The 19,056-nt window shown below is 39.6% G+C and overlaps 1 protein-coding gene across 1 annotated transcript; it reads left to right on the top strand.

Annotated features, from left to right (window-relative positions):
• The first annotated feature begins 12,004 nt into the window (after nt 1-12,004).
• LOC133900520 (serine carboxypeptidase-like 42) lies at nt 12,005-16,277 on the top strand. Its single transcript, XM_062341680.1, has 10 exons — nt 12,005-12,331; nt 13,396-13,503; nt 13,610-13,702; nt 13,786-13,878; nt 14,273-14,358; nt 14,448-14,726; nt 14,810-14,943; nt 15,242-15,334; nt 15,420-15,537; nt 15,658-16,277. Exons 1-10 carry the CDS (start codon nt 12,082-12,084, stop codon nt 15,820-15,822), a joined length of 1,419 nt encoding a protein of 472 aa, XP_062197664.1. The 5' UTR covers nt 12,005-12,081; the 3' UTR covers nt 15,823-16,277.
• The last annotated feature ends 2,779 nt before the right edge of the window (nt 16,278-19,056 follow it).

Genomic DNA, 19,056 nt, shown 5'->3' with positions numbered 1-19,056 from the left:
CCTAACCAACTGGATGCTAGCTCATTCGGAATAAACGTCCAGTGTTAGCCCATCTCAATCTGCACTTCTGAAACTGGTGCATAATTTCCTTTTTTATTTTGCTGTTATTTCTTAGACTAAGGAATAAAGATGATTCCAACATCTGCATTAGATGATGTCCGTTCGTTATTACATAGTTGCAAATAAAACCCAACACACCGGGGAGGAATAAAATATATCTCAAACACCGTAACATAGACAACATAGTTCAATCACCAATTCTATTATTGCACTACCACTCATGTTTCTTGAAGATTTCTATTACGGTGGTCTCTAACAAGCGGCATGCTATCTTTATATGTGGCACTCATTCTGCTTCTGTAGTAAGAACTCAATGTATACATTTAAATAATACATGCATAGAAGAGGAAATTTGTGCTTTGTCTTACCGCTTAGCTAAATTGCCCAACATATAGCGCTCACCCCAACCAAAATCTGATACTCAAATTTTTGGTTAACCCATTATAAGCCAGTTTCCAAGAGTATTAGACACACACGATGGTGGATTAATGCCAAATGTTACTTGTGCCACCCACCATATAAATTTAGCAAAATGACAAATAAGAGAACAAATATTGTATTGTTTCATCCAAATTATAAAAATAATATTTGGTGCTACCCTTCCATTGTTGTTTTGTTAAATTATCTTTGTTAGAGTGACGCCGCTGTATACCAACCAGAGGAACATTTTAATGGGAAGTTTTAAGTTTCAAATGTAGCACTTCGGTGGAATGACACTAGCGTTAATGAATGCTCTTGTTGATCATTCAGCTGTACGGAGGCTACTTTAGCAACCAGCTCATGCCAAGCAATTAGCTTGTTGCCCACTAACGCTCTCCGGAATGATATATTAAGTAGATCAGAATTTTCAGACATGTACACGAATATTATTGATATTTCTTCAACGCTTGTATTGTGCTCCACGACCACTCTTTTGTCAGCTCGTCTGTCGCTATTACGTAGGGGGAGTTTGGAATATGCGATTTAATATCTCTGGTTACGATAATGCTAAAAGGAAAAAAATGAGTGACACCTGGATATCCATCGAGTTCTAACCATTCTATGTGCCCATGCTAACATGGGATGAGTGAGCTTTAGAAGACTACACCACAAAGGTCCATGTACAAGCACATCAAGAGAACAAAAGCACGGAATCCTTCAAGTGAGAGCTGGCATGTGGGATAAAAGGACTACTATAATTGGTACGAAAGAGATTTTTATACCAACTTTACAGTATAAAAGAGAAAGAAAGGTGTAGATCATATATTGACTTTCTAATACAAGAGATATTAGAACTTGCGCATTCCCAATAATAAACCATTGATTCAAGAATGCTATTTGGATATAGATCATATCATTAAAATTCTAAGAATATAGAATAACTTACATCATTAAGTTTTAAATACAAGATATATTTTAAATTCTTATGGGACTGGTGGTATTTTTTTTGCGGCCGATTTAAATATTTTGGACAAGCTAGTAGTAATTTTCTGTTTCTTTTTTTATAAATTGGACAAATACCTCTGGTATAATTATTTATCTCTTACATACAACTTCTCTTACTATATTGGTCGAGAATGTTTCAAAGATTCTAAAAAAGCTGACATATTGGGCTTGTTATATTTCATGTTATATTGGCACGATGCTTAGTAGTCCTTTTTGCGGGGTACTTGTTTGCTTCTTACTCTGTGGCTTTATGGTACAATTTTTTTGGTTTCGTCTCTGTCTTATTGTTTTATACGTCCTAATTTTCTTGTAGGATCTTGCATTTTTGGAATCTCAGCTATATTTAGGATCGAATTGTGTTTTCCCATGCAGATTTTGCTACTATTTGGATGTACAGTGTGCCTAATCAATATTTAGATCATGTTTAGCAGAGGTTCAGCTCTAAGATCTATATAGAATTTAGAATTTATAGGAGAAAATAAAGTGATTTAGATATATATTTTTAGTCTAAAATAAGAATAAGATATCTCAACTAAATTTCAAGATATAGCTCTAATTTTGTATAATCTTAAAATTCGTATAGTTCTACCAAATTTTTTGCTGGACCGTGATAAAAAACTTCCATACGATTCTGCAAGATTCTAACAATTATGATATAAACAACTACCTGTATATGCCAAATTAATTGCAATATTTTGCTTTTTATTTGTTCATGTTCATTATAATATGCATAAATATACTTTCCACTGTATTTTTATAGATTAAAAGTTACCAAAAGTATAAAATTAAAGGGTATCAGTGTTCAATTATATGACAGGCTGAAAAATTAATCCATTTTTGGCAGAATCAGATATAGTCCAAATTCTACAACGATTCTACTATTTGCAATCCTACCAAAAAATATCCCCATCCGATTCACGATCTGTGATTTAGACAAACCTCATTTATAAGAACTTGGCCCCTCGTGTTTTTTTTCTGACTCCTACAATTGCTATGTTTCAAATGCACAAGGGTTACTTACAATGTTTCTTAATGTTATTACACTATAAAAAATAATTTTTCGAGACACCTAGGATGCCTTTTTATAGGCGGATCATATGACAATCCGTCTGTATGATTTTTAAAGGTTTGACAGAAGAAGCCGCCTATGTAAAGGTTATTTTCACATGCAGTTTTTTAAGTGAATCGTATGTGAAAATCGTACTATTTTCATAGGCGATTTACATAAGAAACCGCCTGATAAAATATTTATTTTCACAGGCGATTTCTTACGTAAATCGTTTCTGGAAATAGGTTGATTATCACAAGTAGTTCCTTATGTGAACCGTCTGTATGATAATGATCATTTTTATAAACGATTCCTTATATGAACCGTCTGTGAAAATAGAGAGCCATTTTTAGAGGCGGTTCACATAAGGAACTGTCTCTGAAAATGGATGACAGCAAATCTTAAAAAAATATAACTTTTTTATACAAACTCAGATGGGGACAAACTTTATATGAAAATTGTAGCCCTCGACGAGATCTACAACTTTGTAGTTGAATTTTTTTTATTTGAAGTAATTTAGGCATCCAAATAATTAGTTTAATATTTCAAACGATTATTTAGGTCTCTAAATGATTTTAAATGATAAAGTTTTCAACTACAAAGTTGGAGATCTCATCGAGGGCTATAATTTTCATATAAAGTTTATTTCCATCCAAGTTTATATGAAAATTTGTTTCCATCCAAGTTTATATAAAAAAGTTATGATTTTTTTAAGATAATTTGAAAATAATCCTCCATTTCAATAGATGGTTCATATAAGGAATCGTATGTGGTAATGGATGATAGCTTATTTTAAAAAATTTATAACTTTTTCATACAAACTCGGATGAGAACAAAATTTATATGAAAATTGTAGCTCGATGGGATCTACAACTTTGTAGTTGAAAACTTTTTCATTTAAAATCATTTAGATACCCAAGTAATTAGTTGAAGTTTCACACATAAATTTCGATCACACATATGCTATTGTTATGATAAGTCCGGTTAATGCAAGTAAACTCAGACAAGATAAAGAATACTACTAGCTTCAACATCTCTAACAAGATCAACAAGAAGAAGATCAAAGACCTCCACTATCAACAACAAGATTTAGTTTACAGGAGTACAAGTAATAATATCAATAGTACATCAAGTGTGAGCACAGTTACAATACTAGAAGTGGAACCAGTCTAAATTTTTGCTCAATTTTGATGTAAGGAGTGACAGCTATAGATACAAACGCGTGTTCCGAAAACGATACAGAAACTTTCAGGCAAGAACTCAATCTTCTAATTCATTTCTGGCCTCAAAAAATTCATCGAACCCGACATAGTCGAGAAGAAACGGTTGCAACATTTTCTGTAGATATCCGTAGACTAAAAAAACGTTCAAATTGGAGTCTGTATGTAAAAGTTATACCAATTTTACCGAAGGTGGTTCGGAGGTGGACCAATTATCATAGACGGTTCACTGAAGGAACCGTATGTGAAAATCTGTTTTCACATGTGGTTCCTTAAGAGAACCGCTTGTGAAAACTTTTAGCATAAAAGGTTAAAAGGATAAAACTTCTCGTTTCAATCACAGCTACTTGATAGGTGAGGTGGTAAGTGAGTTCGCGCGCGAGGGTAGAGCGGAGAGAGGTCGTGGGTTTAATTCTCATGGAACACAAAGACTGGAAACAGTGTGAAAATATACCGTGGCTTGTGACTAGTAACGATACGGCGGCAAAGGTGCCTCGGGTAAAAAAAATGTTTCGCTTTTTTCGAAAAAAAACATTGATTCAGGAATCGATTATCACAGGCGGTTTACTTAAGTAACTGTTGGTGTAAATCATTTCCACAGGTGGTTTCTTAAATGAATCACCTGTGGAAACATATTTACACAGGCGGTTCTTTAAGTGAACCGTATGTAAAAATGAATTACGAACCGCCTCTAAACATCTGTAAAACGGATTACGAAACGGCTCTAAAAATAGTTTATGTAGTAGTGTTATTTGGTGTCAGCTCTACTGCAGATGACTTGTAGTTTTGAAATGTTAGACTTTGGTAAAGTGTGTGCTTCGAACATTCTGATCAGACAGTCTTTCGATTGCTCAATAATCTATCTTGGAAAACCTGGTTTCACTGTATATGAGAGGATCGATCTCGAATGCAATGGCAGATCGTACCATACCGGAACTAGCTCCTGGCTGCATCTGCCATGACGACTCTTGAATCAGGTGAGCAGCGCCTGACGGCCGGGCCATGCACGCCATTGCAGTCTTCCTGACGGCTGACGCACGGGCAGCAGGGGCTTGAATGACTGTGAAAAGATGTTACATCAAACACTGAGTAATTCGTGTGTAATATTTGACGAGTAGTATTCAGCATATCTCATCGTGTCACTGTGCCATCGGATCTTCGTCGTCACCCACATTTGAGAGGGATCTCATCGGAGCACGGATGGCCAGCGGCTTATCCCTATCGTCGGGATCAAGAACAGATAGAAATATAGATTGACAAAGGAAATAGAACTATAGAAACTAGGCAAAAGTCGAAAGGTAAAGTAGGTTGATTTGATTGATTGGTTAATTATTCTCAATCGGTTATGACCCTCTCATATTTAAAGAGTGGTAGGTCTTAGTCGTACAAGATCAGAACTCCTAATTTAAACTGAACAAAACATACAGATATGATTCAGTTTGCCTTCCGATCTCTAAACTTTTCATAACTAATATATCTTTCCTGGTTAACCACGTAAACTCCTATATATCTACCAGAGTATTCTTTATTACAGTTCGGCCTTCACAGTTCACTGGTCGCAGGAACTGTTCCCAGGCACAGGTACTGTTCACTGATCGAAGCAATTGTTCATCTGGTCAGAGTTACTATTCATCTGGTCAGATGTACTGTTCATCTGATTAGAGTTACTACACACTGGTCGTAGGTACTGTTTATCTGGTCAGAGTTACTATGCACTAATCGCAGATATTGTTTAATGGTCAATCAGAAAGTTTCCAAAACTGAAATTCTTCACAATATGCTAATTTAGGTTATCAACATATGCCTCCTATTTTTTTTTGGTAAAGTTTGCATGCCAAAAAACATATTTTCTTTACTTCCATGTTTCTTAGAGCAATGATCAAGACATTGGCCATAAATACCTTAGGACGATGGTAACTAACGCCTTCTCTTATTGATTCACTACACCATTTAACTAAAACTCCGAAGGTAATATAAAAGTCATATTAATGTCCATACCTTCGGTTGGTGAAACATCATTAGCATGCACCGACAACTCTCCATAATCAAGTAATTCTTCATCTTCCTTGTCATCAAGTAATTCTTCATCTTCCTTGTCATCTTGCATAGACGTCGGCATTGTTGTTGGTGAAGAGGCTATTGTATGAGCTGTTATAACATTTAGCTTTGGTCTCTATATTTGTTTCACGGGTTACATTGGCTTAATCTCATGAAAGTGGTATCCCGTAACTTTTCAGCTTATTGCTTTATCAATTCTTACTTGTGTAGCCACTGTAATCTTCATTTCTTTGTGTGAGATAAGCATGAGGAACACCACCTCGGTGGTAGATACTTAGAAAGCAGTTTGCTGCTACTTTGTTCATGATTATTAGCCATTGAAACAACTTGGACAGCAGTAGATACGTGTTTAGACTTGACCGATTTATCAAAAAAAGAATCGGTCTTTTGTCAAGTTCTTCGGCCACTAATTTCATTGAACCCATCATAATAACATCAGCAGTTGTAGCACATGCTTTATCAACATTAGAATCTAAAAATTGAGTAGAAACACTACCCTCCTGGGTCTGGTACACGTTCTTTACATCTCTAGCATATTGAACACCACTAGACCGATTTATATGTCTTAATCAGTTATGGACTGGACGCAATATTCTATCAAATACCGGCCTCCGTGGTGTTGTCCATATCGAATAAAAAGGATTAAATTGCATAGGTGTTGGGCAAGGAGCAAAAGGTGTTGGAGGAGGTATCCATGACCATGGCACCATACCGAGTGGCGGATAAACTTTAGTAGCATTATCGTTCCTTGATTGATGATGATGGTGCACTTCTTACCTTGAAGGTGACCTGAATCATTTAGCTCCACTTTGCTGATTCATATGTGTTTGGATTGAGTTGTCTTTCTCATATTTGGACAATAGTTGCTTGAAAGTGGGTTCGAATTTCTTAACCTTGTCGTGTTTCTTCATTTCATTGATTTTCCATTTGCCAACCTCTGAATTATTTCGCTTGATCATCTTTGGCTTAACAATGACATGCCCCCGACGGCTGAAGTGTTCTCTGCAGTCTTGATCAATCCTTTGCCTTCAGGAGTTTTTTCAAGTAACGCCTCTTTTAACAAATTTTTGTTCTCCCCCAAAGGCTTTGGTCTTTTTTCACCAACGATTACGTTTTTCCCTTTAGCTGATTCGGCTTGAGTTGGTCGAATTAATATGCTCTTATCTTATAGATCAACCATATTAACCGAGAATAGTTGAAGATCTACTTGCATCTCTGCAAACTTTAATTGTCCTTCATTAATGGCCGATTGAATATGTCAATGGAAAACATTGCAATTGTTAGTAGAATGAGAATAAGAATTATGCCACTTACAATAAGCATGCATCTTTAATTCATCTAATAGTGGAATCACAGGACCATGAGGCAGCTTAATCTATTTTTCATGTAGCAAGTAATCAAATATTCTATCACACTATACATCAAAAGTAAACTTAATTTCTTCTTGCCTATTCTTAGGAGGCATCGGCTTAAGAACAGAGCAAACGAATGGTTTAGACTTAGAAGACCAAACTCATTCGGCCACACATACATCAATATCACCATCATCCAAATTTTCAGATTCATACTTAAGCATGTGCACATTAGGATGATCCTCTCTTACTCTATCATTTGATCTATGAAATTTTCTATATTCTTTAGCCCAGCTTTATTGAGCCAGAACTTTTTTAATACTTGGCTAACATATAAAAAATCATGATTCTCTAGCTTTTCCTTTAAATGAGAAAGTAAACCAGAATAAGCTAAGTCGGCCAAATCTCTATCAGAAATTATCAAATTAAAACATCGGTTTCTTGTATCTCTAAACCTTCGAATGTATTCAGCCACGGACTCATTGTGTTTTTGTTTAACTAATGTTAAGTATGATAATTTAAGCTCAGTGTCCCCAGTATAAAAATACTCATAAAATTTTTGCTCTAATTGGAGCCACATATAAATACAATTAGGTGTCAAAGAAGTAAACCAGGTAAATATAGGACTAGACAATGATAAAGGAAACAACGACAGAATCCTCTAAACTAAATTCAGGTAAATACAGGGCTAGACAATGATAAAGGAAACAATCTCAATTTTAACATATCACTAGTACTAGCTTCATCACACTACAAGATGAATTGAGCGATATGTTCTAAAGTAGTTCTACCATCATCTCTAGTAAACTTAATAAACTCAAGCACTCTATACCCTCTAGGATACTGAGTATTATCATAGAAATCAGGGTATGATTTTGACAGACACGTGGTCTACCCTTAGGTTCTACCCCAAAATGTTCCTTCAAAATACTAGTCATTTGCTCTCTAATACTTTCATGCCCCATAGGTTGCCTGGCCGGGAGCCGAGTTGGAATCACATTAGTTTGTTGTTGCTGCCAAAAAGAATGTGATGGTGTGTCATGAGAATGCGGCACAATGGGTTGTGTATATGGAGTACTTTGTGGGGCACTTTGAAACAAGTTTCCGGCAATGGACTATTAGGGATACCGGAGCCTTATAGAGGTATAGGTGGTGTATTATATGAAACGGTATTATATGGAGCTACCAGCATGTTTGCTGAAATTTTATTAACTCAGCTGTTGTTATTACTATATGTGGAACTGAATTAATTATACTAGATGCAGTGTTTGATAATGGAATAAACAAATGGTGTGACCTCTAGTTTAGTAGCACCTAGTGAAGTAGGTGGTAGTGTCACATCATTGGTCGAACCTATAACATTAGTTTGTTTATAAATTTGTTCTATCAACATACTTTGTTGTGTAGGCATAGGTGGTATAAATTTTACCGATGAATCAAACAGACCTTGCTAAATTCTATCATCATTATTAGAAGTTGAAGCACTAGCATCATGTGATAGAGGCCGTTTTAGTATATCCTTAATATTTTGTATCTCAAAAACTATAGATTCTAAACGGCTACTGGGTGATTGATTAAAACCCTTAGCTAATGCATCAAATTTGTTACTCATAACAACACCTACTTGCTGATCAATCATCAAATCAACTTTCTCTTCAGAAGGAGGTGTGTTACTCACAGTGGTAATTACCTCGGGCTTGGTATAGATAGGCGTGAAATCTCCTCCGTTTTGAATGATGTCATGCCTCGTCTTTTGGTAGCGCGAAACGAATGCCCTATCGAACTCCATCTTGCGCCTTTCATATTCTCCTCATCTAGCTCCTTGATGGCGGGCACAATGATGTTGTCGAGGTCAACTTCGGATCCGTTCATCATGGCTAAGGTTTTAAAATTTAGCTAAAAGGCAGCCGAAAGTTTCTTCCCCAGGGGAGTCGCCAAAAAGTGTGTTGATGCAAAAAAATATCACACCAAACACTGAGCATCTTGTGTGCAATATCCGGTGAGCAGCACCCAGGATACCCTGTCGTGGCACTGCGTCATCGTACCTTCGTTGTCACCCATGCTCGAGAGAGACCCTGTCGGAGCGTGGATGGCTGGCGGCTTATCCTTGGTCGTTGGAATCAAGAACAGGTAGCAATATAGATTGGAAAAGAGAATGTGACTACAGAAACTAGGCAAAAGATGAAAGGTAAAGTAGATTGATTTGATCGATTGGTTGATTATTCTCAATCGGCCATGACCCTCTCATATCTAAAGGGTGACATGTCTTAGCCATACAAGATCAGAACTCCTAATTCAAATTGAACATGAGTTACATATATGATTCAGTTTGCCTTCCGATCTCTAAACTTTCCATAACTAACATATCTTTCATAATTAACCACATGAACTCCTATATATCTACCATAGTATTCTTTATTACAGTTCGACCTTCACTGTTCACTGGTCGCAAGAACTGTTCTTGGTAACATGTACTGTTCACCTGTCCGAGTTATTGTTCATCTGATCACAGTTACGGTTCATCTAGTCGTAGTTACTGTTCATCTGGTTGGAGGTATTGTTCATCTAGTCTGACTTACTGCACACTGATCTCAGGTACTGTTCATCTGGTCAGAGTTACTACGCACTGGTCGTAGGTGCTGTTCACTTATCAACTAGGAAGTTTCCATAATCAAAATTTTTTACAATATACCAATTTCGGTCATCAACACACTATGACCCAACTAAAACTGAATTGGCAGGAGGAGTAAATGGGCTCTTATCCCTTCCTGGTGCTCGCTCCAACAGCTACCTATTCAATCTCAGGTACTGTAGAAGTGCTAACTGCTAACACCTTCGATTTTCATGCCATCTTTAAGGAGCATCATAAGTCCTAACACCTTCAATTTTCATGCCAAATTTGGCAAAAGATATGAAAGAAAGGAAAAAGTGTAATTTTCAACCTCAACTCATGTCCCAGTTCATTTTTCAACCCTGAACTCTAAAACCATTTGGAACACAACCCTAAACTATCAATTCCGCTGCCCTAAAACCATGGTGGCTTTGGCTGACATAGCACAGTTTTAGTTGCGGTGGCATCCACATGTCTATACCAATCTAATGACATGACCACACCGGTGAATACAAATCAACAAAGCAAATAATAAAAATACATGGGACCACATGTCATTCTTTAGTTTCTCTTCTTCCTCAATCTTCTTGCCTGCAGCACCTCTGTCAATCTCTCTCTTCCCTTCACTAGCCCGATTGGGCATCACTAGAGCTCTCATCATATCCCTCTTCCTCCTCTTCTATTTCTCTCTCTCTCTCTCTAACCCTCAGCCTGAAGCTCAACATTCACATCCACTCTTGCAGGGTGTCGATGAGGTCATTTATTGCTTCCAGGAATGCACCCGTGTCAACGGAATCCGCCCATAGTAGCCTATGCGTGGTCACAAACGTCAAGGCTGGGCCAGCGAGCACGACGGGGCTAACATGCATGCGAGGCACAGCTGGAGGCAGAGGCAAGGTGCAGAAGGAGGTAGAGGTGAAAAGGTAGCGACACGGTTCAGGAGAGAGAAAGGATGAAGAAGAACAATTGGGATTTTGTTTACATGGCACCCAGGTGGCATACAAGTGAGTAAAACATGACACTTAAGATCCACATCAGCGTATTCCAAATTTCAACCCCAATTCCTCCATGTCACTAAAACCACAAACAAGGGGGTATTTTGCACTAGAATTGATAATTGGGGTTGTGTTTCATAGTTAAGTGTTGAAAAACAAACCAGGCTAAAAGTTAAGTGTTGAAATTTGGATTTTTTTTCCTAAAAGAGAAGGAAAGGAGCATCGCCGTTTGAAACGTGGAAATACTTATGAACCCCTACGATATTGAACCGTTTTATATGAAATTATTGTTAAACTCCTGCTTTCTAATGTCCAAAGCTTCACATGGTAGATGAGAATGATGCTAAATACAATTATGCAAAGCATATTGTTGACAGACATGGAGACTAAGAAGGCTATAAAATTAATCAAGAGTAAGACAAGATGAAGTGACCATACCGAAGAACGGTACTCTTACCAATTACCATTGCCTCACAACAGAGTCAACTAATTGAATGATATTTAGGATTTGGCATCACTTAGAACTTGTGGATGTCAGATTGATGCAAACACATTGTTTGGTGGGTTTCTGAGCCGGCTCAATTTGTGAGCTGGTTTAATGATTTTTTAAGAAAAATACATAATTTTCTGCTTTCTATAGAAAATATTTAATCATGCCAACTGGTACCATATTCCCATGACAGCTTTGTCACATAAAGTATGCATTGTCATATTGTAGAGCATAATTAATATCTCCATATTGTAAATAAATAAATAACTAACTAACATTTGATAGAGCACAATACAACCATACTATAATTCCTAGGAGAGTTCAATTCCTCCAAGCATACTAGGAACAATTAGAACAAACAAGTCCAGATACATTATCTTCTCTTTCACAAATTTACCTACACGAATTCCTCCGAGAGCGCTATTTCAAATCTCAAATGTTTATCAAACAATGGAACCTTCCTCGTAAAAGATGGAGCAATTTTAAGTGACACCACTCGTCAGTAGCTACCAAGCAATTTGAAATCTCAAACATCTCCTCCTTTACTGATCTGTTACCCGAGAATCTGAAAAATCTGGAAAACAAACTACCGGTGATACAAACAAATCAAAAGACAAAATTGAATCCAAACCCAAGCTAAACCCTTAACAACCGACGAGCTAATCCGCGATTTTTTTAACGTCGCGGACGAGAAAAATGGATACGCGCTCCCCGTTATAAAGCGCCCCAAACTCTGCCACTGTTTCTTCCTCCCTCGGCTCCGCTCCGCTCAAGAAGCCGCCTCTCCTCGCCTCCCTCTCAATTCCGTCGATTCTCGCAGCAATGGCGGATTCTTGGAGGACCGTGGCGCTCGAAATGGCGGCGGTCTGCTTGGTTCTTGGTGGCGGCTGTGCGTGGGCGTTTCCGGCGGAAGATTTAGTGACGAGGCTGCCGGGGCAGCCACCGGTGGCGTTCAGGCAGTTCGCCGGGTACGTGGACGTGGATGAGAAGGCTGGAAGGAGCCTCTTCTACTACTTCGCCGAGGCGCAGGAGGACGCCACCAACAAGCCACTCACGCTCTGGCTCAATGGAGGTTGGTTGCCTGAGCTCTCTCTCTAGTGTGAATTTTGGTGGAAGTTGAGTTCTTGTTTTGGTTGCATAAAGTGATGATTTTGATGGAAAAAAATACGGCCTTTCTACTCTGCTGATATTCCTGTGCTACTCTTCTGAATGTTTGCATCTGACTCTCTTACTGTTGAATTTTCTTCGATACAATTGATGCTGAGGAGATCTTATATCCCTTTCTCTCGATGTCCTGAATTTTGATGTATTTTTCCCTTTGGAGATGCGTTGGATATTTCATCTTTGTTGCCGTAATCTCATCTTATTTGTCTCGTACTTTTGTTTGAAATTTTTAGTACAGATATTTCTGATCTCCCTGAACAGTTCGAATTGAGATTGGGGCTTTTAGTTGTACTGTTCCATTAATAATCTGAACATAAATTTTTCCGTATTATGATTGGTAAATTTTGCCGGATTTTTATCTGTTGTCCGTGCTCCAACGTTGCTGTGGAGCCAGGACCAGGAAGTGAAAATTTTCAACCATTTTTCACAAATACACCTTTACCATATTTTTTTATTCTCTATTCAACAGATCATTCCATGTTCATGTGGGAATTATGATGACAGGTAGTGTTTCCTGGACTGGAAACAAAGAACTGTCTCCTATTCGTCATCTGCTCCACACCTGCCGAAAAAAGAGAGAAAAAATTAACATTAATCAACTTGCATCTTGGTTTGATACTCTTTTTACTAAGTCCTAGGGTATCGTTGTCCTTTGACGTCACCATGTGACCTTGCCCATTTAGAGCCTAACTGCATTGGGCTCTGTGTGTAAGATGGTCCCTGTAGATTTTAAAAGAAGTGAGACATCATTTGATTTCCATGCAGCGAAAGGTACACTGAATGAAAGCTTCAAAGCTTCAGGCATCATTTGATTTCATCTCCATGCACAAAAGAATATAAACAAAGCTTCTTTCATGGAACTGTACCCTGCTACAACATTGAGCCTACAAAATAACTTCATACTCATAAGGAAATATTACAAGATTTGCTGCAAAATTCATCTGCTTATAGCCATGCCTATCTGATTGTCAGGTCCTGGGTGTTCTTCGATTGGAGGTGGTGCTTTCACGGAGCTAGGTCCATTTTATCCGAGAGGAGATGGTAGAGGCCTCAGATTGAACAAGAAGTCATGGAACAAAGGTTGAGCTTTAGGCTGTTATTTCTCCACCTATGCTTCAGTGAGAAAGGAAAAATGTAGGTCTTAACTCTTAGTCTGTTCAATGTTGTTTTACCTTTAATTTTGCAGTGTCCAATCTTCTGTTTGTCGAATCACCGGCTGGAGTTGGATGGTCCTACTCAAACACTTCATCAGACTACAATACCGGAGATGTGAGGACTGGTTAGTCACTGCGATATTTTGTACATCACAGGAAACTCAGTCTGAAATTGTTGATCTGATTGTTTGTCTGTTCAACTATCCAGCTGATGACCTGTACAGGTTTTTGTTGGGATGGTACAAGAAATTTCCCGAGTACAAATCGAGAGCCCTATTTCTTATTGGGGAGAGCTATGCAGGTAGGTAAGTATTTCAAGTGCAAGTTCTCTTGTACATAGGCCCCCTTTGGATAGGTTGTGCCTTTAGAACTTCTGGTAAAAAAACTCTGCTTGAGGAAGCGGCTATGGTTATTGAATTTTGGTTGTTGGGCTTTTACAATAAACTTTTAGTTTCTTAGCACACTAAAATCCTGAAAAGCTCCTCTCAGCCTGTTTCTCAGACTCAATTCATTTCAGCTACAGCCGCTTTCTCAGCCAGCCAAAAGCCACCAGAAGCTGGTTCCAAAAGCCAACCCTTTGGATAGCTTCTGACTTTTTTCAGGGAAAAGCCAGAAAAAAGTCTATCCAAAGGGGGCCATATTTATGCATAATTCTCATCTTGTATGGTCAATGTTGTTGATAAGTAACAATGTAGGGCATTACATACCACAACTCACTGATGTACTTCTCACCCATAACGAGAAATCAAAGGGTTTCAAGTTTAATATCAAGGGAGTTGCTGTAAGTACTCAAGAATATCTTGGTCAATGTCTTCTTGAGTTAAACTTTATTCTTCTTGATATTTTTAACTCCGAGATTACCTTGAATAGATCGGGAATCCGCTTCTGAAGCTTGACAGGGATGTCCCTGCAACCTATGAGTATTTCTGGTCTCATGGCATGATCTCCGATGAAATATTTCTAGCGATCAGCCACAGTTGTGATTTTGAGGATTACACCTTCAGTAACCCCCATAATGAGAGCAAGTCATGCAATGATGCCATTGCAGATGCAAATAGTATTGTTGGGGACTATGTCAACAACTATGATGTTATTCTTGATGTCTGCTATCCATCAATTGTGATGCAGGAGCTGCGGCTGCGAAAATATGTATGCTTGTTCTTCATGGCACACAATGTTATTTCAAAGCATATGATGGTTCCTGTGTGATTTGTTCTTTCTGTTCAATGCAGGTGACTAAAATCAGTGTGGGAGTGGATGTTTGCATGACTTACGAAAGATTTTTCTATTTCAATCTTCCAGAAGTGCAGCAGGCTCTGCATGCTAACAGGACGCATTTGAAGTATCACTGGAGCATGTGCAGTGAGTAAGTGTTTCTATTGCTACTTTTACCAATTGAGTTTATTGGTCCTTTCACACTTTAAAATTTAGATGCTGCTCTAAGAACCTGTTTTTAACTATATAGGTCCTTCCAGTTAAGTTTAACAAAGCGTTTCTTCCAAAGAAATTTTTTATGTTTAAAAATCCCTACAGATAGTTGTTGTGATATGTAGATCTACCAAATATTGTCGGAAACCGAAACGAGAAAGCCAAGAATAATAAATGAATAGGCCGGTCGATTTTGCAACTCAAACTCATATGGGCACATTTATATTATGTGCCAGTGTGCTGAACTACAGCAATACTGATGGCAACATCAACATCTTGCCTATACTTCAACGAATTGTGGAGCACAACATACCACTTTGGGTATTCAGGTGATGTAACGTTTCCTCTTTTACTTCAGATAAATTGTTTTGATGCATGTCGAACATCTTGTGACAAGATCACTAAAACATACAGTGGCGATCAAGACTCTGTTGTGCCCCTCTTGGGCAGCCGAACCCTTGTGCGAGAGCTAGCTCACACCATGGGGTTGCATGTCACAGTCCCATACAGCACCTGGTTCCGCAAAGGCCAGGTATACTTTTGTTATATCACTACAAGTTGCATTGCAATTGAACAAATTAGCTGATTTTGCAGAAACACGATTGTGAAGTAAATAGAAGTTTACTGACCATTGAGACACTTTGAATTCTAGGTTGGAGGCTGGGTGACAGAGTATGGCAATTTTTTGACCTTTGCAACAGTGCGTGGTGCATCTCACATGGTGCCGTTCGCGCAGCCAGACCGGGCTCTCGGGCTATTTCGATCAATTGTACTCGGGCAGAGACTCCCAAACACAACCCATCCACCCATTGACTAAGTGTACCTACAAAAGAAGATAAAGATAGAAACAAATAGCTTAGGTTTTTTCAGTTTTTCTACAGTAGATAAGCTCATAAGGGTATGCAAGTATGTTGGATGATCAATAAGTTCTTTATTCTTCAGAAAGAGCAGAAAAATAATACTTCCAAGTATTATGTTTGTTGTTGTTCCATAGATCATGAGATTGCGTTCCTGGAAGTCTGGAACACAGAGCAATTTGTGTGGGGCACCGTGCTATTTACCACTGCAATATGTCAAAACAGTTTTCAGGAATTACTTTTGTAAGCTCAACAGCATTTCACTAGTCCAAACAGATGGCAAGGGTCATTCATCGGAAAGGTTACCGGTTCAAGTGTTATGACGCTTCTTGTACTTGGGGTAATGGGATTAGTGTTTTGCTGCTAATGGTAGTTCCTGACATGGTATGCAGTGAGTCTTGAAATGAAACTTTCGACGAATGTAACACCTTGAATCTCTTATGTCTTGAAATGAAACTTTCGACGAATGTAACACCTTGAATCTCTGATCCATAAGTTATATTATCAGGACAAGGAACAAACTTCTGTGAATACGCTACCTTCTCAGTGTGGTATGCTGAGACCAACTACCAGCAGCGCCAGTCGGCAGAGACAGTTCCTTTCCTTAATTAGAGTTCTTTTCTGAACAAATTCTGCTCGATCAGTGCGCCCACATGGCCCAGAAAGTTAATCTGCATCAGGGCTAAAATAGTCTTAGGCTTATCTGCATTGGATGGTGTTAGAACTATTTCCAGCTACAGAATGAATGGATTCATTTCAGACAAAGAGAGAGTGGAGGTGGGAGCAATCCCCTATCCTAGATCTCTTGGGTACTTTATATAGGTGAGGGGGAGAGATAAAATTTCCTCTCCAATTTTTGATGGAGTACAAATATTACAAGAAGACCATTCTCCCAACAGTATGGGCTACTGTATTACATGTACTCCTAAGTGGTCCTGTACCTTTCCTCCAACAGTAGCCCCTCAGTTGTAAGCTCTGATGGGATAGCGGGGTGAATAGCTATGACTAGAAAAGGGCTCAGGTTTATTGCCGACATGTACGCCTCACTAAAAACTCCATCCTAAAAACTCAGTGGGAAAAAAGGGCATGGAGAAAAGACCGCGTACATGGCACTGGTTTCTCTTTACATGACTGCTAAAGCTAGATACACTCTCATGTCTATGCTTCGTCTCACCCGGCGAACTGGGTCTCTCGCGAAGGTAGATCTTCCTTCTCATCGACGTCGAAGGTACATCCTTGTCTTCAACGGAGGAGGTCCTGATGAAGGCTGTTGCCGAGGCTTCGGCAAGTGCGGCATCATCGTAGCCGACAAAGCGGAGGTTGAAGGCTATGGTCATGGCCTGGGAGTCGAAGGTTGGAGGTCGAAGGCTACTGCTAAGGCTTCGGGAGGTGATCCTCCGCAGCGGGAGGCGAACATTCTTCTTCGTCCTAGTCGGCGAAGGGGTCTTTGGTGAAGCGCTCGGCGAAGGTTGCCGTCGAGGCTTCAGCGAGCGCAACATCAACGTAGTCAACGTAGTCGAGGTCAAAGACTATCGCTGTGACTCGCTGAGGTTAATGGTGCTCACGCGTCTCCGATCACATGCGTCGGCCGAACTCTTGGGACCCTGGACGAGATTTTAACCCAGGTACCCATGTAGCCCCTCTTGACCGGTGTTCGTGAGTGGTGAAGGATGCCACGTAGTTGACTTAGTCGAAGTTAGCGTGAGCGACATCGTCATGTTAGAGGCGTAGTCGTCACGGCCGAAGCCCCTCTAGTAGACGTAGACACGGTCGACAGAGGTGTAGTCATCGCGGCCGACTTCCCTCTGGCGACGCAGTCGCAGTCGACGGAGGCGTAGTTGCCATGGCTGAAGTTGTCGTCCGAAGCCCCCAAGTCAACATACGCGTAGTCGCCGTGGTCGAAGGCCATCTCTAATCGACGTAGTCGGAGTCGACGGAGGAGTAGTCATCGACCAAAGCCCCTCTGGTCGACGTAGTTGTAGTCGACGTTGACATGGACGCGGTCATGACGACCGAAGTTGTCGGCCTAAGCCCCTCTGGTCGACATAGTGTAGTCAACGTAGGCGTAGTCGCCATGGTCAAAGGCCATCTCTGGTCGACGTAGTCGGAGTCGATGTAGGCATAGTCATCGTGGTCGAAGGTCATCTCTGGTCGATGTAGTCGGAGTCGATGGAGGCGTAGTCGCCATGGTCGAAGGCCATCTCTAGTCGATGTAGTCGGAGTCGACGGAGGCGTAGTCACCGTGGCCGAAGTCATCGTCCAAAGCCCCCAAGTCGACGTAGGTGTAGTCGTCGCAGCCGAAGTCATCGGCCAAAGCCCCCAAGTCGACGTAGTTGTAGTTGAAATGTACGAGATGTCACCTAGAGGGGGTGAATAGGTGATTCCTAAAATTTAAAACTTTGCAACGGATTACTGAATCCGGATACTCTGGGTTAATCCAGAGACTCTGGGTTATACAGAACTCGGATACTCCAACCTTATCTGGATAGTCTAGATTCTACAGGAAAATGAAACTAATGAACTATTGAGTAAATATAAGTGAATCTATAGGTTACCACATATTCTAAAGGTGATCTAAATACCTTATCACCAACACTCTGCAGTCACAAGCACACAAACAAGTAGATCGAGAAAATTCCCAAAGATTAACTAAAAGAAGTAAATGTGCAACAAGGTAAAGCGGACAAGAATTTTTTTCCCGAAGTTCAGCCACTTCACAAAGAGGTGCCTACGTCTCCGTTGAGGAGCTCACAAAGAGCCAGATCTTTTTCAAACCTTTCCTCTCCCAAGCGACCACAAAAATCAAGCGAGGGCTCTTACTCAAATCAACAAGGGTAATACAAACTTCCCGAGGCACTCCATAAATTTGGGTGCTCTCCGGGTGATGCCTTACCGTCTAGGAGCTCAAAGCTCCAAGAGAAAAGAATGCGAATCGAAAGCTCGCCGATGACCTCAAGTGCTCAAAAGTGGATTTTTATTTTCTAGCACTCAAACTCACTTCCCAAAACCTAATCTCCAAATCTTGCACAAGTTTAAGCTCTAGAGGAGTTATGAGGGCTATTGGATGGCTTTGAATGTATTTGTCCATGAGTTGGTTCATCAGCACCACAAGAGGGGGGTGTTGGGTATTTATAGCTCACTTCAAAAAACTAGCCGTTATAGTGTATTTTGAATTGACCCAGAGTATCCGGGTT

This window comes from Phragmites australis, chromosome 19 (genome assembly GCF_958298935.1).
Source record: "Phragmites australis chromosome 19, lpPhrAust1.1, whole genome shotgun sequence".
In the NCBI taxonomy this organism is placed as follows: Eukaryota; Viridiplantae; Streptophyta; class Magnoliopsida; order Poales; family Poaceae; genus Phragmites; species Phragmites australis.
The sequence above is the reverse complement of the archived record's forward strand: the minus strand, read 5'-3'. Positions and strand labels throughout refer to the sequence as shown.